Source organism: Chelon labrosus (assembly GCF_963514085.1).
Source record: "Chelon labrosus genome assembly, chromosome: 10".
Taxonomy (NCBI): domain Eukaryota; kingdom Metazoa; phylum Chordata; class Actinopteri; order Mugiliformes; family Mugilidae; genus Chelon; species Chelon labrosus.
Genome location: NC_140360.1, coordinates 9,223,884 through 9,248,292, shown reverse-complemented (window position 1 = coordinate 9,248,292; position 24,409 = coordinate 9,223,884). Strand labels below are relative to the sequence as shown.

At 44.5% G+C, this 24,409-nt stretch overlaps 2 protein-coding genes across 3 annotated transcripts in view; both read left to right on the top strand.

Annotated features, from left to right (window-relative positions):
- LOC311494285 (forkhead box protein J3-like) overlaps positions 1-12,231 on the top strand; it is a 62,872-nt gene extending 50,641 nt beyond the window's left edge. Inside the window, exons 9-13 of one of the 2 annotated variants that reach the window (XM_084553249.1) lie at positions 2,010-2,312; positions 4,789-4,890; positions 6,817-7,089; positions 7,751-7,879; positions 10,173-12,231. In XM_084553249.1, coding sequence (XP_084409375.1) covers positions 2,010-2,312; positions 4,789-4,890; positions 6,817-7,089; positions 7,751-7,879; positions 10,173-10,285 — 920 coding nt within the window. In that variant the 3' untranslated portion in view covers positions 10,286-12,231. The remainder of the gene's footprint in view (positions 1-2,009; positions 2,313-4,788; positions 4,891-6,816; positions 7,090-7,750; positions 7,880-10,172) is intronic. The other variant, XM_084553250.1, reaches the window with a different exon arrangement.
- Positions 12,232-13,203: 972 nt separating this feature from the next.
- On the top strand, positions 13,204-23,686 carry pdpn (podoplanin). Its single transcript, XM_084554156.1, has 4 exons — positions 13,204-13,704; positions 20,295-20,771; positions 20,953-21,061; positions 22,093-23,686. The coding sequence occupies exons 1-4, from the start codon at positions 13,638-13,640 to the stop codon at positions 22,097-22,099; spliced, it is 660 nt and encodes a 219-aa protein (XP_084410282.1). The 5' UTR covers positions 13,204-13,637; the 3' UTR covers positions 22,100-23,686.
- Positions 23,687-24,409: the final 723 nt, after the last annotated feature.

Sequence of the window (24,409 nt, the reverse complement as noted above, 5' to 3'; positions counted from 1 at the left end):
ACTTTCTTCTCCCCGCACACATCAACGCGTATTCTGTAACCGAGGAGATTGATGCGCTCTGCTGAGCTCCGCAACTGTTGCCTGGATTCACCCTCTGACAAGGTCCCCTTCAAATTGTGGTCAGGGGAGCTCACGTAGAAAAAAATAAGATGATAAGAATACTACTTGGGAAAAAAAACCCAACAAAAAACAGATACAGATGCAAGTCTTGAAGGGGAATGAAAAAGAAAATGGATTTAGCAGACGCTTGAAAGGGTCCATTGAGAGCGAAGCATAGCAGAAAACGGTGTCAGCGGTCATTGTATTTGAGAGTTTGACTCACAATGAGCCACCCAGACAGCAAGCGCTCATCTTCTCCTTACGAAAAAACCACGGCGACTCCGAGACCACACACACACGGGACTGTGACTGACTCGGGAGGTGTCGCGGTCACAAATTACAGGTCACACCGAGACAAAAGCGAATCTTGAAAAGAGCGGATTAAAAAAAAAATCATCAGCTGGATCAACTTGCAAAGTCGGGCATGAAAACAGCTCATGTTATATCGCGTCATAGTAAATCCAGAGGGACTTAAAGGAAAGCGGTCGTGTTTCAGTACAGTTCAGATTAAACCACTGGTAGGTACCACTGAATTTACACACAGCAAAGGACGGGAGCAAAGGAACTGGATTAAAAAACACTTTTACGAGCAGGTTAAGTGTAACGACTCCCTTATGGCAGCAGGGAAACAAAACACGAGATATGAAAGCAATGAAGCTTCTGATCGTCTTGTTTAACGATGATCCGTGTTCACATTCCACCTTAATTGATTGTTGAACACTGAACTTAACTCGCAGTAAAGTTTTAGAGGGAAAACAAAAAAAGGAGGTTGTTTTACTGCTGCACAAAAAGCAGAAGGAGGACACCCAAGGTCCAGTTCTAAACCCGAAGAAGAGACAGCAATGCAACATGGCCTGAAAATTTAACAAGGTAGCTGCCAACTTTAAGTTTCTGCAGCTGTCAGTATCCATGATGAAAAGTGAAGAAGATGAAACACGCTCTTGGGGTAACCTGCGCATGCAAGAAGCTGCATTTCACAAGAATCCTTGGCTGTGTGCCAGAAAAAAAAAAGTATAAAATCCATAAGTGGATGAGAGGCAGGCTGTGTGTGAGAGAGATAGAGCGAGAGAGAGTATATGTGAGCGTCTGAAAGAGATTTTCATAACTAGCAACAGGAGAGCAACTGGCCTGAACTCATTACATTGTCTTGGGTTACTTATTTGTGCAATGTTTGCCTCATCTTTAAAAAGTCAGACCTCTCAAAACATTAGTAAAGGGGTCTTCACACCTCTGCTTCATTCTGATTCAGGGAGCAGTTCATATAATATCGTTAAAATGTTGTCTTTGACCTCGGTTCGATTTGTGTTCACGGAGCAGTGGAGAGACAGTCCTGACACAGCCTCGACACTTGAAAACGGCTGTGTGATTGGTCATAATGTTGCTGTGAAAAATGGGATTTCAGGAAATCAGGAAGTAATCAAATTGAAAATGGAGCGAGTGTGGGCATACACCAATGCGCCACAGCATTAAAACCGCTGACAGGAGAAGTAAATAACATTGATCATCTTGTGACAATACAATGTTCTGCTGGGAAACTTTTGGATCTGGCATTCATGTTGATGTTACTTAGACATGTACCACCCACTTAGACCAGACCATGCACCCCCACCCCATAGCAATGACACTCCTTGATGGCAGCAGCCATCCCCAGCAGGATGCAGCCTGACACAGACACACACACACAAAAACAGTTTAGGAACAACTAAAAACATGAAGACCTGGCCTCCAAATTCACTAGATCCCAAACTGATCAAGTATCTGTGGGATGCACTGACGTGCTTCTAAGGTGTATCCAGTTATAAATATACCATGGACGACTGAGAACGTTCACAGATGTATCAAAAAATTAAATTTAACAAATGTTTTTTTGTCCTTTTTAAAGTTTAGTTGTTTTTTTTGTCCTCCGTCAGGTTTGATGAGTATGCCTGGAGACTCCAGTCAGCAGGCCCGGACCGCATGCTCCTACCAGCACTCCCCTGGTGCAGGAAGCGGCGGCGGCGGCGGCGGCGGCCACCACCACCAACAACAACAGCAACACAACCACGGCCAGACATCGCACCACCCTCACCACGCTCACCTCTCCCCCCACTCCACGCACAGCCAGCACCAGGCGCACGGTCAGCACGGTCAGCACCAACAGCACTCTGCCCATTCCCAGCAGCACCCGTCTCTCTCCCACCAGAGTCACACCGTACAGACCTGCCCAACAACAGGTAGGAATGTGGTGACGTGGTTCCTGTTTTATTTCTCAAGCCAGAACAGCTACAGATGGTGTGTTTGGCAGACAACAATTCATACTGATTCCTCTTGAAGGTATTTGCTTAAAAAAAGCTAAATGTAGACTCATAACGTACTTGTATTTCTTTGCACTAAAACAAAGGGAAACATCTGTCGTTATTTATAGCTTAATTTATATTTATAGGTTAGTTGTTGTGTTACTGGTCTGGCCCCCTTAATATCAAACTGGGCTGTATGTGGCTCCTTAACTAAAATGAATTTGACACCCCTGGTTTAGTAGTATGGGTGTTATATATATTTTCCCTAAAACATTGTGGAAAATACAACTAAACATTGATTTCACGTTGGGGTGTAGAGGCTTTGCAGGTATCTCCCAGTTTCCTAGTTGCCGCCTTTGAGAACTTCTGCTAAAAAAAAGTGTGGCAAGAACTTTAGAAGAGTCCAACAACTGCTCCTGAATACTTCCAAAGTTCTCGGGAATTTAAAGAAAATAAATCCAATATCATAATAATTGTGAAATTAAAAGTCTGATTTTAACTTGAGTTAATGGACTGCTTCAAATGATAATAAATGTAACACAATAAAAACCGTAAAGTCATAATGAGATGGTTTGCCGTTCTCTCCGTTCTGGTACGAATACGGCATTTGGAGAAGTCGTCCTATGAACAGGACTTTTCCTTTAGAAGCTCAATATAACTTAATGTCTCTCATCTCCTGCACTGATTCTGGTGTAATGAACAGTATAGTTTTCTGTTTCACATATATTGATGCAGCACAGCAGCACACAATGATTGAACATCTCCCCGTTCCCAAAGCCACAGGGGTGTAAATGCAATTCACCTAACACGTCAGAAGAGATTCATTGCATTTATATTATATTCTTTCCTCTATAAGGCCCCAGAGCATTTGAAATTATGAGGCTGGGCTGATACAAACAGGCATCTCCAAAGCTTTACTGAGGCTTTTTCTGCTCATACTCCCAGTCTTTGCTTCTTTTTTTTTTTTCCCTCCCCTCCTCTGTGTCTCTGCAGCAGAGCTCTCAGGCCAGGGAAAAAGACTATTCAGACATTATTTATGTAGGTTAGTATTCCCCTCAACCAAGCCGAGGATGAATGAAAGCACCCCCCCCTGTCTTTGATCCACAGCCGGAGAATGTATTGTTCTTTAGTTTGTGGTGGTGAAGGCGGTGAAAAGCTGCTTCTCTCTTTTTTTATTTTTTTATTTTTTATTTTTCTCAAAAGCAAAGCTGTGGCTGGGATTCTTTCTGTGTGAACTCATACCACCTTGTGGTTGTTTGCAGAACTTAGACAGAGACAAATTTCACTTTCTTTTGAACATACACTGTTTGGCCAGTGTAGTCAGAATGCTAATTTAGAGAGACAAACCACCGTTCACACTAACATGCATGTCTACATCCAGTTTAAGAGTCAGCAATTAACTTGGCGTGCATTTCTTTTGGACTGTGGGAAGAAACCGGAGCACCCCCCCCGGCCAAATCCACATAGGCAAAGAGAGAGAACATGGAAACTCATACACAGAAAAGGCCTATAGAAGATTCAAACCCAGAACCTTCCTGCTGTACCAACCACTGCACCACTGTGTAAAAGACAGATAATCGTTGTAAGATCAATACTTATATTCAGAGGTGTAACAGAATCCATTGACTACAGGTCTATCGAAACAGGAGGAAAACATGGAGCAAAGTGAAGATTCGAATAATAAATGACTTTAAAGTTCAAGAAAACCAAAATGATGAACACGTGAAATAGTGCCAGTTCTCAAGGTAACGCCTTAAAGCCACAAGACTGTGTCTGTCATTAAGATCTTTTTAGCAATGGAGCTGTTTCAAGCATTTACAGTAAGTGCTAGACCGATCAGGCATAACATTATGACCTCCTCCCTAATATCGTGTAGGTCTCCATTGTGCCTCCAAAATAGTTGTAACTCATCAGAGAATGGACATGGGCCTTCTGAGGGTGTCCTGTGGTGTCTGGCAGCAGAATGATGTTAGTGGGGGCCTCTGGGGCCTCTGTGGATCATCCCAAAGATACTTGATCAGTTTGGGATCTAGTGAATTTGGAGGTCAGGTCAACACCTTGTTCCTAAAAAGGTTTTTATGTGTGTGCCTGTGTCAGGCTGCATCCTGCTAGGGATGGCTGCACCCATCAAGGAGTCTCATTGCATCGCTATGGGGTGGGGGTGCCTGGTCTGGTCTCGGTGGGTGCTACATGCTACAAGTAACATCCACATGAATGCCAGGTCCAAAAGTTTCCCAGCAGAACATTGTGTTGTCACAAGATGATCAATGTTATTTACTTCTCCTGTCAGTGGTTTTAATGTTGTGGCTAATTTGAGATTTAGTTTCCTAGTTGCCTAAAATCTCTGCTTACATTCTGGAACAATGATTCCTTAAAGGTGTCCTGTGTGTTTGTGTGTCTGCTGTCCCCCCAGGCATGTCAACAGACTGGTACCCCAACCTGGACTGGCTGAAGGAGAGCTGCCGCATCGCTACCAGCTACAACTGGGCTGACGTGGACCTCTCCCCGTTTCAAGGTAACGCACGCCAGCGCCAACGTCTGATACGAGCGCTGATTGAGCCGTCTGCTGCCGCCCGCTTCGACACGGGCGAAATTGATCAAGTGCTTATGATGCCGATCAGTTACGTTGATTAAACCATTAGGATTCCTCTCCGCGCTTTCATGTGTACTCGCCCTTGAGGCGCAGTATTATAATATCCAGTGTTGTAATAGCACTGGCCTAATAAAAGTCATTATCCTGCATCTCAGAGGTTGCCACTCTACGTTTCTCTCTCCCTCGCTCGCGCACACACACATTGAGCCTGTCTCACTCCCCTCCCAATTGTATAATGTGAATAATCCAATTAGGTCCCGGCTCAGTAACAGCCTCTTACCACGGTCAGCGCACAAAGCCGGCAACATGCTCACACGACTGATGATGGCGGCTGGTCTTAAAACACACAAGCTTCTGCCCCCTCTCTCTCTCGCTCTCTCTCTCTGCTTCTGTAACGCTTGACCTCCCTCACACCACCGTAATGCCATCCTCCACCGTCTCTGGCTCGCCTCCAAACAGCCGAAGCGGAGCCTCTTGTCTCCGTCACCGCCAGACGCAAGCTGTATCAATTTGATTTTGGGAATATATCAGACTGTTGAAATGTTGTTCAGCGCCGTTTCGTGTCAAGAAAGCATCGCTCAGTGGTTTGTGGTTTGTGGGAGGCTCCGGCTGGGCTGATGTTTGATAGATAATTTATTATTTATTCATTGAGCTTGTGATTTGCTGATGTAGATAAAAAAAAAAAAAGAAGAAGAAACCATGGGCTGTAAATAGTAATTAGAGAGAAGTGAAGGATTTATTCCTTTTAAGATGGTGTGAAGGAAACTTTGGAGGAACGGATGCATGCTTTGTGTCCTTCTTACAACAAGGAAACATTTCTCCTCTCAGCATAAACCTTAGAACTCAGGATATGAGTTGTTTAACATACAGAACATTAATTTCCTTTTCGAGTGAACAGTATCTGGTTGGGATGAGGAGCGGACTCTGATGAGTTCAGCTTGAAGACTGGAAGGGAACAGGGTTTTTGCGGAGGGTTTCCACATGAAATTACATGTTGTACCAGCAGAGAAGTTAAAGATGTGATTGGCTGATTGAGATCTTGGCAAAATCTGAATGGTTTAGCTGAAAACTCCTATAGTCAGCTGAATAGAGAAACAGGAAGAGAGAGAGAGAGAGAAAGTTGTGAATGAGTGAGGATAAGCTGCAAAGGTTTGCAAAATGTTTTAACTTCTTGAGGAGGTGTTGATGAAAAACTGTTAAGGACAATAAGAACACTGACCAGCTACAACTAAAACCACTTTAAAAGAGAAGGACGCTGATTATTGTTTAGATGTATAACCTGTAGATGTACAAAGATCAGCCAGAACATTAAAACCACTGACAGGAGAAGTGACTAACATTAACCATCTTGTGACAATTCAGCGTTCTGCTGGAAAACTTTTAGACTTGGCATTGGTGTGGATGTTACTTGACATGATGACAGGATGACATGTACCACCCACCTAGACCAGACCAGGCAACCCCACCCAATAGCAATGACACTCCTTGATGGCAGCAACCATCCCCAGCAGGATGCAGCCTGACAAAGGCACACACACAAAAATGGTTTAACTCAAAAAACATAAAAAACAGCACAAGGTGTTGACCTGGCCTCCAACTTCACTAGATCCCAAACTGATCAAGCATCTGTGGGATGATACACAGAGGACCCTCCCCTCAACCCATAGGACCCAAAAGCCCCCCCCCAAACAACATTTTGTCGCCAGATTCTGTTGTCTACACCCTAAGAAGGCTCATGTCCATTCTCTGATGAGTCACAACTGTTTTGGAAGCACAAGGGGGGTCACAATGTTGTGCCCGATCGGTATGTTAATGCGAGGCAATAAACCGATGGTAATACCCCGTCAGGTCTGAAGGAGAGCATGCGGCAGGCCGAGCTCAACAACTGGTCACTGGATGCCGCCCAGATGGCCGACCTGTGTTCCTCCATCAACCAGTTCTTCACGGCCACGGGGGTCATCCCCCCTCAGGGCGCCGCCCACCCTCAAGCTCAGGTCCAACACCCGACGCCACCGTCGGCGCCGCAGCACCCGGCTCAGCCGCATGGCGCCATGCACCCGAAGCCCAGCCATCACAGTCAGCACGGGCAGCACAACCAGCACAACCAGCACATCGGCACGGGTCAGTGAGCAGAAGTTAAAATAAATGTCAGGTCATCTTTTTAGATCAGTTGAGATTTTAAAAGTAAGGGGAAAAATATAAAAGAAGAAGTGAAGAAGGTAGTAAATTACTTTTACTTTTACTTATTTCCTTACTACCATGTCATATTAAGGTTGCAAACTACAAAATAAAGCATTTTCCACTGAAACGAACTAAAAGAAATTTAAAATACACAAGTAAGACTTATTTCTGTAACACACGGGCATTCTGAGTCTCGCTCAGGAACAATCTCTGCACTTGCTCGCTGTGATCCGGGCCCAGAGCTCAGTCCTTGAAGCTGAAATTACAGTCTCTCCACTCACTGTGCCATTGTTAGCCTATTATATATTTACAAAGGATTTATCAGTGTTGTCAGCTTCATGGCAACTGAAGTGGAGATGTGAAGACGAGCGCGTATTTCACCCGAGTGAATCCACTGCTGAGTGACTGACAGCAGATTCTGTAGGATTTCTGTGGCTTAGCGTAAGATGGCAGCACAATTGTGTGTGTGTGTGTGTGTGTGTGTGTGTGTGCACATGATAACAGCTCGTGTTCTGCTAAAGACAAGTACGCTTGTGTGTGTGTGAAAGTCGGGATACTAATCTGACAGTTAGTCATTGCCCTTTTGTCTGTTCTCCCACAGGGAACATGTACATGGACTCCAGACAGAACATTTCTTCTCTGATGGGCCCACCAGGATATTCTCACATTCCTCCCATGAGCAACACGGCTCCCACCATGACAGGTGACTCCTCCATCGCTCTCTTAACAGGTCAGGAGGAGCTGGTAGAATATATATATGTGCGTACACGTGTATGTGTGTGAGACTTTTCAGCAGTTTCAAGGCTTCTACCTTTATAACGCATCTCACCATATGGTACTCAGCTTTGAGAGCAAATTTCTAAATATATACACAAGGGTGTCAAAGACTGGCTTGGGGAATGAGAAAAAGAAGCTGTGTTTCCTGGAACTTTACCCAGGGACTATTATCAGGTTCTCTGTGTGTTTCCACCGCGGGAACCAGGGCTCAAATTTAGTTCCAGGGGAAAAAAACAACTTCTCGTTGTTAGTACCTCGTACAGTGCAGGAACTATGGAGGTGACGCTTGCAGTGACAAATATTTACTTCTGGTTGACTCCTTTCAGCATTTTGTCTCATGGTAAATCTTCATGATAGACCATAAAATCAGTTTGCTTAGTTGAAGTCTAGAATTTGGGGTGTTTTGAAGTTGAATCTCCTCCCTGCTTACTGCTGTAGTGTTGCCGCTTTATGCAGCAGTTGTTGCATATTCTTCAGTTTGATGCCACCTACTGGACTGGAATGGAGCATGTTATTGTATAAAAGTGTGTTAAAATGAGGAGTCATCCTTAAGGGTCTTTAGTTCACAGACGCTACCAACCAACGGCAGTCTGAATGAATCTTTGCGTTCCTTGAAATAAAGTTTCTGGGACAAAAAGTTCCAGGTATTTGGGGTGGAGCTGAACAGGTTCAATTTAAGCCCAATAATTCACCTCTTAAATCTATTTTTAGTTCATAAAATTCATATATTTGGGACACACAGATCCTACATTTCTTTTGGGGGGGTCATGGGTGTCTAGCTGCCATCCCTGCAGGACATTCGTTGAGCAAACGGCACCAGAGAGGACTCCACTTGTCCTTTCTCCTACACTAATGCACCTGGACAGAGATGCAGGAGCATCTTATTCATTTTAATTAATTGTTTTTCGTCCTCTTTATGTATTGCACCGTATTTGTCGACCGGCGGCACGTGTGAAACGCGTTTCATTTGCTATTTCGAACTATTTCACAGGCTTAGGCGTATAAAACTGGACGAGAACCACTGGTGATTCACTTGTTACAGGTCAACTATTTTTTTTAAAGATCTGAAATTATAATATAATACAAATGAAAGATTTTGAACCTCATTTTTGCAGTAATCGAATCAGCATGTGTGACTTCATCTGTCTGTTGGGCCACGTCTCCACATTAAGAGTCTTTATTAGGTTTGTTTTGCCATTTTAACTTTTACTTGCAACTCTAGTGTACGACGCGTCTTTCTGCTGACCCTCGCTGGCAGAAAGATAAATGCTGCTGTGTAGCTTGTGATTCTGCTCGGTAATGTCTCCACACACATCCAGATCATAGCACTAAATAACATACAGTGACATTCATATAATTTCCTCATGGGTCATAGGCTCAGTTACCATTGTGTTACCTCATTTGGTGATAGATTTTTTAATCCTTTCCTGCTTTAGATGTTCATGTTGCAGCAAGCTCAGTGTGCTTCTGGACATACACAATATGCATAATGCCAGAAAGTGAGAAAGTAAAGAAGTTGAACCTCTCTGACACTCTCAAAGAACTGAGTTTTATAATCTAAAATAGCACTGGATTGCATTGTATGCTTATGTAAATGTTATTTCATTCAACAGTGGGTCATTAAAACCTCCACGGTGCCACACTGAAGCCTCACTTAAGGTACCGCAGTAACCTATGTATGTAGCCTATGTCGGTGTGAGCCATTTATACTTGTGGCTCGTCAGTCTGTAACAACACCACCCAAACACTAGTCAGCGCTGTGTCATTTTTACCAGTCCGGTTAATTTTTGTCTCTACTTCCTGCTTCACTTTCAACGATGGCAACTGAAACTCCAAAATCCAAAATGATCACTTTGAAAACTGCGGACATGGAGAAGCAGCCTGAAATACTAAAGCGGAAACGTGCTACTACCAAGCGAACCAATCACAGCTCTTGCGGTCTGCGTCGCTGTGGCACATGGTTACATTTCTGGGTGGGAGGTGCACGTCAGGCTGCGACACAAGGGTCTGGGCTGTTGCCGTACCTACGCCATCAACTGAAGCCTAAACTATCTATAAGATGCACGAGTCTCCACATTACTCCTGTTAATCACCTATTAGATTTGAAGGCATGACGTAGAGTTTGATATTTGCCATTAAAATGATTAGTTGAGAATATTTTATTCTACTTGCATATTTTAAAAAAAACGACTGAAGAGAGTTTCATTCATTTATTAATGCTTGCTCTTGTCTTCTTTCACGTCCAGGTCATCACAGCCAGCTGAGCCAGCAGCAGCAACAGCACGCCCACTTTCAGGTGAGACGCTTGCTTGCTGCCGACGACATCCAGGACGACTTCGACTGGGACTCCATTGTCTAAAGTGAGCCGCCAGTCAAAGTCGGAGACTGGACCAGAGCCCGGAGGTAGATGATAAGTGGCGTGAGGTATGGAACTGGCCAACCTGCTCCTTTCACCTGTGGGAAGAAACAGACGACAATCCAACAAGAATTCAAATGGGGGAAAAAAAGAAATAATAATTCCAATCATGCTGGCCTTTTTTTTTTTTTTTCTTCTCCTTCTTCCTGCTGTTGATGAGTTTAAAGACAATCATTGAAAACAACAAAACAGAGACAGGACAGACTGTGCCGTGCGAAGCCAAGACGTGAACGTGCGTCATCCGAAGAAAATGGACGCCCGCAGCCCTCTGAATTGTCTCGCGTTGTGTCCTCTAGTGCCAACAGGGTTACAAGTCGCCAAAGTGTCGTCAAATCGTCTGTGAATTGTCTTTTCTTTTTATTCCTAAATCCGTTTCCCACTACAACTCTTGCCTGCAACGTATCACTGCCTGTGACTGACATGAGAACTCTGCAGAAAGTTGCATTTCCTTGGGCACACACTCGTCCTGATATGTCATCCTTTGCGCAACTTTGTGTTTGTCCGGAAATCTGTGAGGCTGTGAGTCCTAACAGCAGTTTTTGAGAAAGTGAGTGGAGTGGAGCACCACCTGCTGGTTGAAACGGGCACAGTTTTCCTTCATTTGCTTAAAAAAACAAGTTCTATGCACCACAATATGTTCTTTCCCTGATCTTTGTTCTGTCGCTCTGGACGGAGCTTAACCGTCTTTCAGTATTTCATCACTAAGAGGCCATAATTATGAGTGTGCAGCGGTCCATTTTGCCATGTTCTCAGGGTGTAACATACTCATAAATCTGAGGTTAACTGTGTGTCCTATGGTGCTGCCAGTGTTCACATCCTGTTGGCTAACGGCGAGCGTCACCGGTGACTGTGGTCCAAAAAAGATTTGTGTCAGCTGTATAAGCTAAGATACCGTGGAATAAGCTTTCTCAGTAGCTCCAACAGCAGCCACTTATTCAAATGGAAAGAAGACGCTGGCAAGACTCGGACTTAGTCAACATTAACGACCGGTTCGCTGACATACTGTATAATTCAGTTCTATCATTTCGGGTAAAAAAATAAAATAAAAAATGCATATCACTTACGAGCAGGCAGAGAAAGTTGGCTGTGGTTTTCCGAAAGTCCTCAATTGGGAGAAAGACAAGCAGTTTTTTGCACAAGCTTGATAGCATCTAGTGAATGAGAGAAATAAAAGAAAAACTTTTTATTTCTTTGTTTTAAAAGACCTAAAGAAAAAAAAAAAAAAAACAGATCAGCAAGGGAGCAAAGACTAAACAAAATGCTCAACTTTGTTTTTCACTGTGATGTTAATTTTGTCCGTGTGTACAAGTGTGTATAGTCTGATTTCCTTTAGCATACGGCTTCATATGTACAAAACAAAAAAAAACACGCATAAGAAACAAATGGATTTCTTTGAATTAACACTTTAAAGTCTCAAATTTCCCACAGTGAAATACGAGACCTTAAAGTGGTTTTTGGTTTGTTCAGGTTGTCAAAACAAGGTTGTTGGGGGCAAAAAAAAAATTAAAAAAATACTCCTTATTATTACCATTAAATGCTGTATTACAGTGACCAGCATATATATCTTCTATGTTTTGTGTGTTGTCGTCCTTGTAAATAACAGTATGTTACTCCTCTGTTTGCCCGTAAAAAAACACAGACTGATAAAAAAAAGAAAAAAAAAAAGACGTAAAAGCAAATGGAGACTGTATTTTGTTATTTGTCCTTTAGGAGACACATTGTGTACATAGCTTCAGTATATTGTAAATAAGTGATTTAAAAAAAAAAAAAAAGAAAGCAAAAAAAAAAAAACAACAGCAGACATTTTTGTGTGTTATAAATAATCTGTGTATGGCGGTTCAACAGTTAAAAATCTGTTTCAGTGTTTATTAAAAAATGTCATTGACCATTTTTACTGCACTCAACGTTGCAGCTGCTGTCGTTATTTCGTCAGCTGTTTGCATGTTTCCACTAACAGGCTTGGAAGACAAGTTGGAACTGATCCTGCAGTTTTTCTTTTTTTAAGAGTTTGCGAAAGCTTAGGTTTAAGAAAACTAAAAGAAAATCTAAGACATGTTTCAATTATATTCTTAATTTAAAACTTTTTCTTTTGCCTTGGCTTTGTGCCGTGTTGCCCCCTCGCAGCTTGTTGTCCAACAGGTGTCAGCCAAGCACCAGGCAACTTTTTACTTAGTCCTCTATCGCATGTAAACTGCAGCAGACCACCCTGTGTGAAAGTCACACAGTGTTCTAACCGTATTTACGTCTGCTTTTCATTGGCAAACTGTTTGAAAAAGCATCTCTCTCCCTCTCTCTCCCTCTCTTTTGCTGGCGGTCGGTCGGCCACAGATGTGCTCTGCACGCTTTTTTCCGGAAGATTGATGTTTGCAGATGTTTGTCTCATTCAGAGTTTGCTTTCATTAACGGCGGAGAATGTGGAAGCTCCGTCGCAGGCGCTTGTTTGGCTCTCAACGTGCTGGAGAGGGGTTTTGGAGACGAGTCAAAGCTCTGTTTACACCTCTCTCCATTCATTCAGAAAGTATTTAATTACAAGACCGTTGCCTGACTGGTATAATAAGCAACCGTGGTTTGAAGTGTCTGGCCTGCCCTGATAAATAGGTTAACTGCCGTGTTTATCTGTGATTCTACACGTGCACTTTCGCTTACGAGTGCGTGCGCTCTGCTGATATTGCATGTTTTGAAAACGGTGTGCTGACCTGGCTGCGCTCCAAGAGGAGAGCACGTCTTACACGGGGCTGGACCGCAACGGCTAAAAAACCACCCTGCTGCCCCTATCCAGGCACCCTCCTCCCAAACCAACCTGCCCCTTGCTCCTCGGCCCGCCCAGCCCACCACCACCTCCTTCACCACCACCACCACCACCACCAGTACCAGCACCCCTCCTCCACTCTCAATCCCTCACACGCACCCTCTTTTCTCTCTCCTGCTGTGTGCCATTCCCCCTCTCTCTCTCTCTCGCTCTCTCTCTCCCTACACTTCCTCAAAGTGGCCACAGCTCCTCTCTTTTCTCTTGTCCTCCCTACATCCCTCCACCACTCTTTTTTTTCCCCCCCCATCCTCCAGAAGCGACCAGCCCCGACTCAACGGCGTGCACATCTTCACCCGCGCCACCTCAAAGGATCTCAGGCTGCTAACTTCGCTCAAGACTTTTATTTCCATTCCTGAACCTTTTCGGTCCCTCTGCAGGGAGCCGGCCGGCGTGTGCGAGGCGGCGTGTACAAGGTCTCCGGTGTCGTGCTCTTTGCCCTCTGGGAGTCCTCTGGAGAAGGTTTCGACTGGTAGAAGAGTTTTAACCATGATGAAAGTTCAGCTGTTGCTCCTGTTGGCCCTCGCCGGCCCTCTCTGTGCCTTCACGCTGTCAGGTAAGTGAACTCTGAGCTATCACCATCCCGCTGTTAGCACACCGTGTCCCCCTCTCTCTCCCTCTTGCCTCCATGTGCCCACACCACTCTTTGTCTGCTGCAATCCCCGCTGATTGAACAATGACACTCTGAAGGCTGGATTCAAATTCAAAGAGGCTCCAGTTTGAATGTGATTTCTAATAATATGATTTTTTTTATTTTATTTTTTTTCAACATTTACGATATTTAATGTTTTTTCACTTATAGCTGCTTCTGCGGTTTGATTCTCGTGTCCCGCCTCCGAAAAACCTCTGAATGAAAGCGTTCATTAAACAAAGACAGATCGACGTGGATTTGTTGATTTTTATTTCTACCTGCCTTGTTATATCCCTCTCTTAGCCACTCCTGAGGTCTAAACGGGAGGAAAATTATGATTTGCAGACATGAGGGGAAAAATATGATGTAATAACCGGAGCTCTGCTGCCTCGTGTCTGTGATTTCTTGGCACTGCCAAAGAGAAGAAAGGATATCCTTTGGAAGTCTCCCAAAACAGTGCTCATACGCATAGGGAGGGAGGGAGGAGGGAGGAGGAGAGGGGCTGTAAACTGTAACATACACCGTACACATTTTTCTGAAAGCCTATCCTCTGCTTCCTCTCATTTTACTTCTGATTCTTTCTTTTCACCCCGGCTGCAGCGCCACTTTCGTCCTCAGATTCTTTTCCTAAACATCTCTGCCTCCTGTCTTTGTCCCGTTTTGTATGTTCTTCCTTTCTTTCTTTCTTTCTTTCCCCACAAAGTCCTTTCTTTTGCCTTGACCAGCACTGGTCGCCCTGGGGAAGCAGCAGGCACCAGTGGCGTGGCTGAGGCCTGAGGGAGCTGCAGGGCAGGGCTGGTTTGCGTGCGTGTATTAATAGAGAGAGGGCTCTATATTTAAGAAGGGGCATATGGATGAGAGAGGAGCGGGAGACTTGAAGAGCTTCAAGAGGTGCCCCACCTTCTTTTACCCGTATGTTGTCAGTACGTGCAGTGCGCCACCCATTGGCATTTACCCATCTTTGGTGGGGTATCAAGCGTTAGGACGTAAACTCCCTCCTCCCACCGTCTCTTCTTAACAGCCCTCTGACTCTCTTGCAGTCTAACCCTGTGGGACAGAGTTGGTGTATGGGGGGAAAAAACAGAGAAGAGATGCGTCTATTTTAAAGTGGCAACCTTTACAGGTCGACGCGATCTGCCCCATTTCCACCCTGAGAATGAAAAGTGCCTAAACTTTCAGACAGATTTTTAACTCCGCTGTCAAACAAAGGAAATCTTTCATTCCTCCCGCTCGTCTCACAAATGGGGTCTTTAACACCATCTCTCCCTGCTCACTTAACTAGAATCCTGTAAAATCCTCCACCTCCTCCTTCCCTCTGCCTCCCCCTCCCTCCCTCCCTCCCTCCCTCCCGCACTCCTGTCTCCCACTTAATGAGTTTTGTCTGCCTTGCCGGGGCCAATAACATCGCCGTCACATCTGGCCGCTGAAGTGAGAGGTCAGTGCCCTTTGTCCGTGCCCGCTTTTAGGAGATGACTCAAATGTTGCGCTCATACTCCAAATATGTGCCGGTGCATAGGAAAGAGCACTTCTCACGTCAGCGGAGTCTCATTTTGAGGGAGAGGGAGGGGGGAAAAAAAATAGTAATAATAAAAAAAAAAAAAACGCTCAGTCATACATCCAAAAATTTCCGCAAGGATAAAGAAACATCTGTTTATGGAAGGGAGGCCGAGGCTCTTTTAGCTCGGGACTAGCCCACGCCCTGACGACCTGAGACTGCAGCAAGGCTTCAGCTTCGGAGTAGTTGCTAATTTTTTATTTTTCGCCTCCTTTTTGCCTCATATCACGAGCACCTATACCTCTACTCTGACTAAGAAACACAACTGTGTGGGTGTTTTATGACGTGGGTGCTGGATTTGAAGGTTAGCCAGATTAGAAATCCATTAAGAGGTTTCCATGGTAGAACAGTGGAGGTCAGGGGTTTTGCTTAGTTTGAAAAGGAGAGAAAGTCCTGAGTGATAACGCAGCGAAACCTGTTTATTTTTGTCATCGCTACGGTGGTTTCATTTCATGTCATCCCTGCTCCGACTCATTACAGTGCAGAAATGTAATGAGCTTTAATCGGACCTGTGAGGCCTAAGATTAAAGGCCGTCTTAATCTGGTGCCAGTGTGTGTGCCCTCGGTGATGGAGTCCAGATGGGATCTGTTGCATGTCCTCTCATCTAAGTTAAACCAGGAGGAGAAAAAGTGTCTGAGAATGTTCCACTCTGACTCTTGCTTTAAAATCCCCCGTGCGCATCACATGGCACGCCCTGGTATCTTAAGAGATGACTGTTTTAGCGGGGGAGGGAATGTCATACAGCATCTAGTGTCAGCGGCGGGAGATGGGCAGGGCACCTATATCACTCTCACTTCCCTCCTTAAGGCGCCACAAAAACATTCCCGGGCTCCAAAGGTGGCCACACTCCCTTGCATCATCTGCACCGACTCTTTCCCTCCCACACAGGACCGTGAATTGGTATCTCACAAGCAGGGAGCCTCAGTGACAGCTGATTGTGATCGTAATGGATGGAAGCTGCTACTCCCTCCTTTCCTGTCTCACACTGCATATTATTGTTGGCCTCCTTCGCATTTTCACTCTCTCTCTGGGTTTCTCTTTACGTCAGACAGATGTAAACACCCACATTGATGCCTCCGCCTCTGTCTCTCAACTTTTTACTGTACTTTTCTCACTTTTCACTCATTGCCTGCCTACAAATGACATTCCTCCTCGCCCTTCCTTTCTTGTGTATGCATCAGTAAACGTTTTTTAGTCTAAATTGTATTTGTCAAGTAATATTTTTAGTAATTTGCCTGACTCAGCCTTTTAAAGTCAAGTGACACACAAACACATACAGAATTAACTCAGGGCCACCTGTTAAACCTTGTGACTGGATGTTTCAGACGTGCTTGAAATGGAAATGAGTACAACTAAAAGAGCATGTGTGTGTTCAAACTGATGCCAAGAGGGGTAAAATGTCCGCAATAAGAAGCACAGTGACGCAGCTAGACAAACCTTTCTGAGTCAAGGAGACTGGGTGTGCTTCCAAGTTTGTGGTGTGGCACTGGTCTTTACAATTACACACATCTCACATACAGTATATGAAGAAGTGTCACTTAAAGGACCAGCGTTCACAGTTTAGTGACATCTAGTGGTGAGTTTGCGTATTGCAACTAACTAAATAAAGGCCCTTTCTAGAGTTAATGTGCCGTTTGTCCATTCTGAGTTTCTGTAGAAACATGCCGTCAGTGTGTCGGGCTCTGTGAAAAGATGACCTGCTCTCCATGTTCAATTTAAGCTAATGAAAATTAGCTTATAATACATGGAAACTGAATTAAATTTCTGATAGTAAAGGTAAACGCTTTTCTATCGTAGTGGTGCTCAAAGCTCTTTAGCACCAGTGGCAGAAGAGCTGCCACGCACAGTGCTCGCTTGCCATCAGGAGCAATAATCTGCTCCACCTCCTGAGCCACCCGTAAATCAAACACACCGATCCTTTAGCTGGTTGACCTAAACTAAAACCTCCATGTTGGTAGAAATCCTGCCCAGCTTCTGGGGGTCCTGTTCTAGGTCTGACCCTGTGTTGTGAACCCTCTGTGGACCACACGCAGTCACTCGTCTTGCTGTAAGCAGAGATGGACCGTGTTCGTGTTAAAATTAAGGAGCAGACGTCACACGAGGCTGCTCTCTAACTTTTTGCTTTTCCTGCTGCCCTCGCTTCAGCAGCTACAAACCTATCCCCAGGGAGTGTCAGGGTCATGGCGAGGAAGACATGCGAGAAGCAGATTAAAAGGAAAAGACAGGATGTAGGCTGCAACAGTACTCACTTATGTAGCTGCATTAACCCAGGAGGCTAGGCACGGCGGGGAGGAAATACTACTCAGAGCTAATTGTGGGAACCGTGCACATAATGAAACAATTGTTAGCGGAGGTTGAGAGGGCGATTACACATAGTGTACTGCCATACTCTGTGAAGCACAGACCATTTTATCATCGCTAGCAGACGTTCCAAACAAACAGTCTGAGTCACCAATTGAACCCCCCCCCCCTCCCCCTCCCCCTTTTTTTGATTGTCTGGGGAACAAATGTTTTGTTATATTTACCCCGCCTGTTGCTAATGAACGCACTAGCCAGCGCAGGACAGCACCGGTTGTTAGTCCAGCCATTCAGAGTTATTTTTACCCTTGTAAAGTATTCTGTAGTATTTCAAGTATTTAGAAGAACAGGACAAAACGGAGATAGAGGGAACATGATGTCAGATGCTAAGTTTAGAAGAATGACATAGACTCTCATTTCTGCTCCCTGCCGTAAGAAAGCTGTGAGGGTTAAGTAGGTTTAAACAGGTTTTTTACTTTTCCAAAGAAAATAAGTGATTTCGGGCCAACATGTTGTCAGTGGAAAGTTTACTGCAGACTGTAATTTTGTTGCCGCACTGAAATCTACCTCCTTAATTTCGCAGCGGTGCTGTCCAGGCAAGGTTTTTCAGTTGTGGCTGGGAGGATGTTGAACATGGTGAGATGGAGCGGGGCTTATTGGAGGGAAATGATTAGGTTGAACCCAGGCCGGTTCATGGTCCAGGCCCTGATGAAAGACCCCGGTGATAAGTACATGTCTTCGTACGGAGGAAGACAAAATGGGAGCTTCTATTTTACGCGAGCACAGATGGACTTCTAAACTCTGATGAAGCCTGTGTACGGGAAATTAATAGCAAAATAAAACTTCCAGATTACTCGAGATTGACTGATATTGGACTATAAGTTGACACATGCCGACACGTACCTTGAGTTCCTTGGGTAGAGATCTGCCACACGGTTGTAAATTGGGTCAGCTGAAACTCTCTACTTAAAACATACTTTCATTAGAGAACCTTTCTGGTTTTAATTTAGATTTTCTCTTAGGTTTTAACAGTATTTTGTGTGTTTTACAGTTTTAATTATCTTTGTTCTGTGTGTTTCTTTGTAAAACTGCATTTTTTTCGCTTTGTAATGTTTCTATAGACGTGCCATAGAAATAAAGGTTATTATTATATGTATTTTAATGAATGAAGACACAAAAAGGACATATACTTTTAATCTATTTCTTCACACGTTCATCAGGAGATTTAGACTCCTGACAAAGGAACTGGAAACCATCCAGTTGTGTTCTTTCTCACACGTTCAGGCGTTTCCCAAGCAGCCCCACCCTCTAACTGACTGAGAGTTAACAAGCCTTCCCGCTCTCTCCTTACGCATCGACGGCTGCTGCTGCTGCTGCTGCTGCTGCTGTTGCTGCTGCTGCTACAGCGTCTCTCTCCTCAGGAAATGAGGCAGAGGATGTGGCACGCCAGTGTGCAAACATACAGCCCTAAAGACAGGATTGAGGGTTGGAGGAGGGGTGGAGGAATAGATGGAGGAAGTACTTGCAAGTTCGTAATGGCACAGGGTGGAGCGCTCGTGCCATCACGGCGACCATGTGCTGATGACGGCAGACAGGCTCTGAGAAAGAGTAAAGGCCATGTCGTGACATTATGATGTCAGTTTAAACGTTTACTTTGTGTGTCATGAGGTTTTGCTTCACCCACGCTGTAGCGGGTCACTGTCTGTCATTCCAGTTCTGTTTTAACTTACTTTTTTTTTTATCTAACTGTATATTTACGAAGCTCAGGATTTGAGATACAACAACTATAAAGTTCTCAACAGTTTATAAGCAGATTAAGTGCCAAATAGTTTTAATTTTTTTTTAGAATTTATCATGTTTTTAAAGATGTTATTAAAGTTTTTTTTTTCTTGTGTAGGCCTACATCTTTAGCAAGGCAATGCCATGTAGCAATACTATTTTTATTTAAATTGACAAAGAATGTAATTTGACCCGAACCTTTACCCTAATCCATTATTTAGAGAGTGATTAGAGTATTTGAAGTCTCAGACAGCTACAGATACTTTTATTCGCAGCACAGTAAATGACACAATATACACCGATCAGCCACAACATTAAAACCACCCTCCTAATATTGTGTAGGTCTTTAAAACAGTTGTGACTCATCAGAGAATGGACATGGGCCTTCTGAGGGTGTCCTGTGGTGTCTGGCAGCAGGATGTTGTTAGTGGGGGCCTTTGGGTCCTATTGGTTGAGGGGAGGGGCCTCTGTGGATAATTCAACAATTACCTGATCAGTTTGGGATCTAGTGAATTCGGAGGCCAGGTCAACACCTTGTGCTGTTCTTCATGTTTTTTTGAGTTGTTCCTAAAGCTTTTTTGTGTGAGTGCCTGTGTCAGACTGTGTCCTGCTGCCATCAAGGAGTGTCATTGCTATGGGGTGGGGGTGCCTGGTCTGGTCTAGGTGGTTGGGATATATCTAAGTAACATCCACACAAATAAAAGTCAGGTCCAAATGTTTCCCAGCAGAACGTTGTATTGTCACAAGATGGTCAATGTTATGTACTTCTCCTGTCAGTGGTCTTAATGTTGTGACTGATTGGTGTAGGCCTCACCTCACACTGGTATAATAGGAAAGCAGAAAGAGAAACGATGACCACTTTCTTCTTATTGTTCTCCTCAGGCTCCACAGTGAACCCTACACACCCAACAACTGGGTTCCAACACACAACAGGAGAAATTGCCACCCAGACGGTAGCAGACCCCGCCAACGATGTCTCTGCCGTCACTGGGTTTCCTCCGACTGAACCAAAGACAGCCGCTGAAGTGTTAGCTATCAGCACAGTGCCACCTCATCCCGCAGATGTGACTACCTTTCAGACACACACGTCTGCTGCTCCTACTGTAGCACACCACGTGGAACGTCTTGCCACTGAGACCACCGAACAACCAGCAGATGATGAGGTCCCAAAAGATGCTGAGGAGCCTGTGACCACCACTGAGGAGCCTGTGACCACCGCTCAGCCAGCACATGCTGAGGTCCCAACAGATGCTGAGGAGCCTGTGACCATCACTCAGCCAGCCGAGGTCCCACCCGCGGCGACAGAAGGTGCTAAGGCAGCGATGGAGGAAGACATGATTGTTGAAAGTGACACAGAAGGTGAGGCAACATGTTGGATGGACATTTTTATTAAACTATTACTGACTGGTATGACGCAAAAGTAACATTCAGGCCAGAGCTCTTAAGTGTAAAATAATAACAGTAAAAGCAAACAGACGCTGTTAAAAAAAAAATAAAAATAAATGTCTCTTGTCTCTTGTCTCTCTCTCTCGTCTCACAGGGAACCTAAGCACTGGCCAGGTGGTCGGCATTGTGATTGGCGCCCTGTTGGCGGTGGCCATCGTCATTGCCGTGGTGGTTGCCGTGCTGAGGAGGATGGGCAAATACTCGTAAGCAGCTCACACACATTTAGACGTGCATACCCGCAAAGAGCTTGAATGTGACGGTAACACCGTGCAATGAGCCATCAGTTCTGACTGCCTCTAAATATGGAGTCAAAACACACGGGCATTTAGTCACCCCTGACACATCCAGCGATGGAATAACTCATGCAGTTATGTCCTGGGGCTTAGAGAGATTCGTTCTGTGAGATAAGATGACCTCAAATGCCCAACGCGAACTGCATAGCATTTCTACCATAATTGGTCTCCGGGGCACATATCTGAGCGGCGACGTTCCCTCATGAGAGTAAACGGCACTATTCCCACGGGGCCACGCCCTTCCCTATGAGAATATGACGATAATGATTAATAATAATGATGGATGTTTTTTTGTTTGTCACAGGTCTGCCAGGAACAAAAAACCTGCCAAAAAAGACAGCACGATGGTTTCTGTCAATTTCATACTTTTCGGCTAATGATTTTAACCCCCTCACCTTAACTTTTGACAGACGTTTAACAGATGTCTTTCCTCCTCCCCCCTAAAAAAAAAAAAAAAAGCCTGACACTTTTGCTGACACACAGTCCCATGCTTCTTGGAGGAAAATTGTCCGTTCGTGGTGACAAGAGCTTCTCTTCAGGCCTTAAAATGAGCCGGTTTATTGACTCAGTGTCTGCCCACGCGGCCAACGGTCTTCAGCTCAGGTGGACTGGTTTTATATTGCACAGCTTGACTTGATCCAGAGAAACAGAGGGACTGTGTTTGTCAGAAGTCATCAGTTTCTGTTTGTTTTTTGCGTCTAAGCCTAAATAATCTCGTCAGCTCCCGACCCACTTAAGTTAAAAACAAAACCTCTCCCTTTTCCCAATGCCCTTTATTTTGCAGCTCAGTCTTTTGTAACTTTCACAACGTACCCATCAAATAATGAACTTAAAGACTTTAAATACTCTAACTTCAAGCTGATTCAGTAATCCTCCCCAATTTTCCATCGCTGACTCTCTCGCTCTCTCTCTCTCTCTCTCTCTCTCTTTTCATCCTGCAGCCCCTGAGGAAAAAGTCGGCCAAGCAGCAGGAACGAGCGAAGTTCTGGAAACTCTGAACTACTGAACTGTGACGACTCTTCTGATCATTAAAGAAAGCACGACACCAGAACTAAACTAATCTAACCTGGACTCTGGACTGTTGCCAAGGGGAAAAAAAAGAAAAAGAGAAAAAAAAAAAGAGGGAGAGAGAGGGAGGTTTGTGTGTGTGTTAATGTATATACTGAATGTACGCGAGACAAGAGGGGTAGATGTGCCAACATCCTCACCTCCCCTGCTAACCTCCCTGATCCCTAGGAGCTGTTGATATAAAAGGCTCCAACTTCCCCCTCCCCAACACCACACCCCTTGAAGAGAACAAAACAATGTGACAGCTGGATGTCACAAAGAATTTCAGGGCTTTTCAAATGTATTTTGTAGGAAAAAAAAAAAAAAAGAGCAGAAGGGGATTATCTGAAATGTAGGGGGGAAAAAACTCTCTCCTTGCCTTGAACGTAATGTAGTGACTGATTTAGATTAATGTTGAAGTTGGAGGAAGGACAAAATGTGTCGCACGAGAAGGAGAGAAAGCAGGAAAACTTTTTACAAATTCCACAGATGTATATATAAACAATCCTAGGGGACTACAGTAGTACGCAGCTAATAACTTTCTCATATGTTGCAGTTGCATAGGTTAGCATTTGATATTATCCATAAATTGCACGAGCAGCCTTAGACGGAAACCCACCTGGGCACCGGTTCGAACATTTTTCTCCTCGACGTGTCGCCCAACTATATGAAGCACTGTGTGCAGAAGTTGTCCTGACATAATCATGAGCTCCTAGGGGGTAGCCTGACGAGAACCAAAAAAAAAAAAAAAAAAAGGTCGCCCTCATTTGCAAGAGTAACGTGACATTCTGCCCACTTTAACACTGACGTATAAAAACCTAATACATATCTGTGAAATTTAGCAGAAGGGTTTGTGCCACTGTCTCTGGTATTCTCTAGCTAGCTAGGAGGATTTTAACTTTTGAAGTGCGTTATTAATGTGAACTGTGACCGCCGCCCCATTCCAAGCGACTTGGGATGACAGCTGGCTTGTTCGTTATGAAGGTTTTCACACTGACAGTGGTCGTTAGACACAGCGATGGCGTTGTCTTGACAATGCGTTCGCAGCACCTCTGTTAATAATTAGATTACCAGAACAGCCGCCCAGTGTTTAAATTGAACTAACCCCGGATTCCGTGCACAGGATGACATTTTATAGTTGCACTTAGTTTCACAGTGCGCAGTGTTAGGCAGTTTGCTCTTTTTTTTTTTGCAGTTGTAAGCGTGCTAAATGGGTGTACAGATATTTGAGTCTCAGCTTTGCCCTCCGCTTGCTTTACAGACTTAATATGTGCACTGAATGAGAGGTGTTATGTTTAATGACTAGGCTTTAGACACTGCAAACATTTGCAACGATACACAGCATGTCTGTTTCCTCCTCCTTTCTGCTTCTGCCACATTACAGTAGTGCCATTTCTGAGTCTTTAATTTGTGCATTGTGATTTGTGGAAACCTTTAATTTAATTGCAGTGTTTCTGTCCGTACTGTTTCAATAAAAAACTCAAAACACTCCGCAAAATAGTTCACTTAATATGATCTCTAAAAGCCCTCCTTTGTCTTTTTGTGAATCCGGATAACTGGCTGAATATTTTTTATTGTGCAGTCATTTCCTATCAATTAGAGAGTATAGTTAGAAATACCATGTTGAAACGCACACAACTCATGACACTTATTTTCTATTTCCGAGCACACACAAACACACAAACCCTATTAACAAGCTTCCACAGGGGCAGCGTCCAGATGCCCGCTCTGATTGGCCCGTTCAAGTAATGCTTAAAAAAAAAATCTAACCGTTCTCAGCAGGCAGACAAACAGCACCAAATATGGACGACCATATGGCCTCGAATCGTTGAGTCGGTTGAGCCCTCTGACAGTTAGGTGTGTTTTTTGTGTCATGTTGTGGAGTTTTTCATACGGCGCTGTTAAGCTGAGGCAAGGCTCCAACAGTAGGCTGCGAGTCGCACAGAGATGCTCTGTCTGGCTCCCTCTCCTCCGTGTGGTTTTAGGCAGCGGCCCAAACGCCCACCGCCGCCGCGGCCCCTGCCCCGCCAGAGAGCTTCATAACTCTCTTTAGCTCACTCTCTCGCCTCAGACTTCTGGGAACAATGGAGTCTTTTAAAATGGGCAAACGGAGAGGCTATGGGCCGTGGCTGTGAAGCTGCTCGCCTGCAGCTCCTTCTCTCCGCTTCGGCAAAGGGGGAATTCTGCACATCGTTACGGGGTGGGGTCACT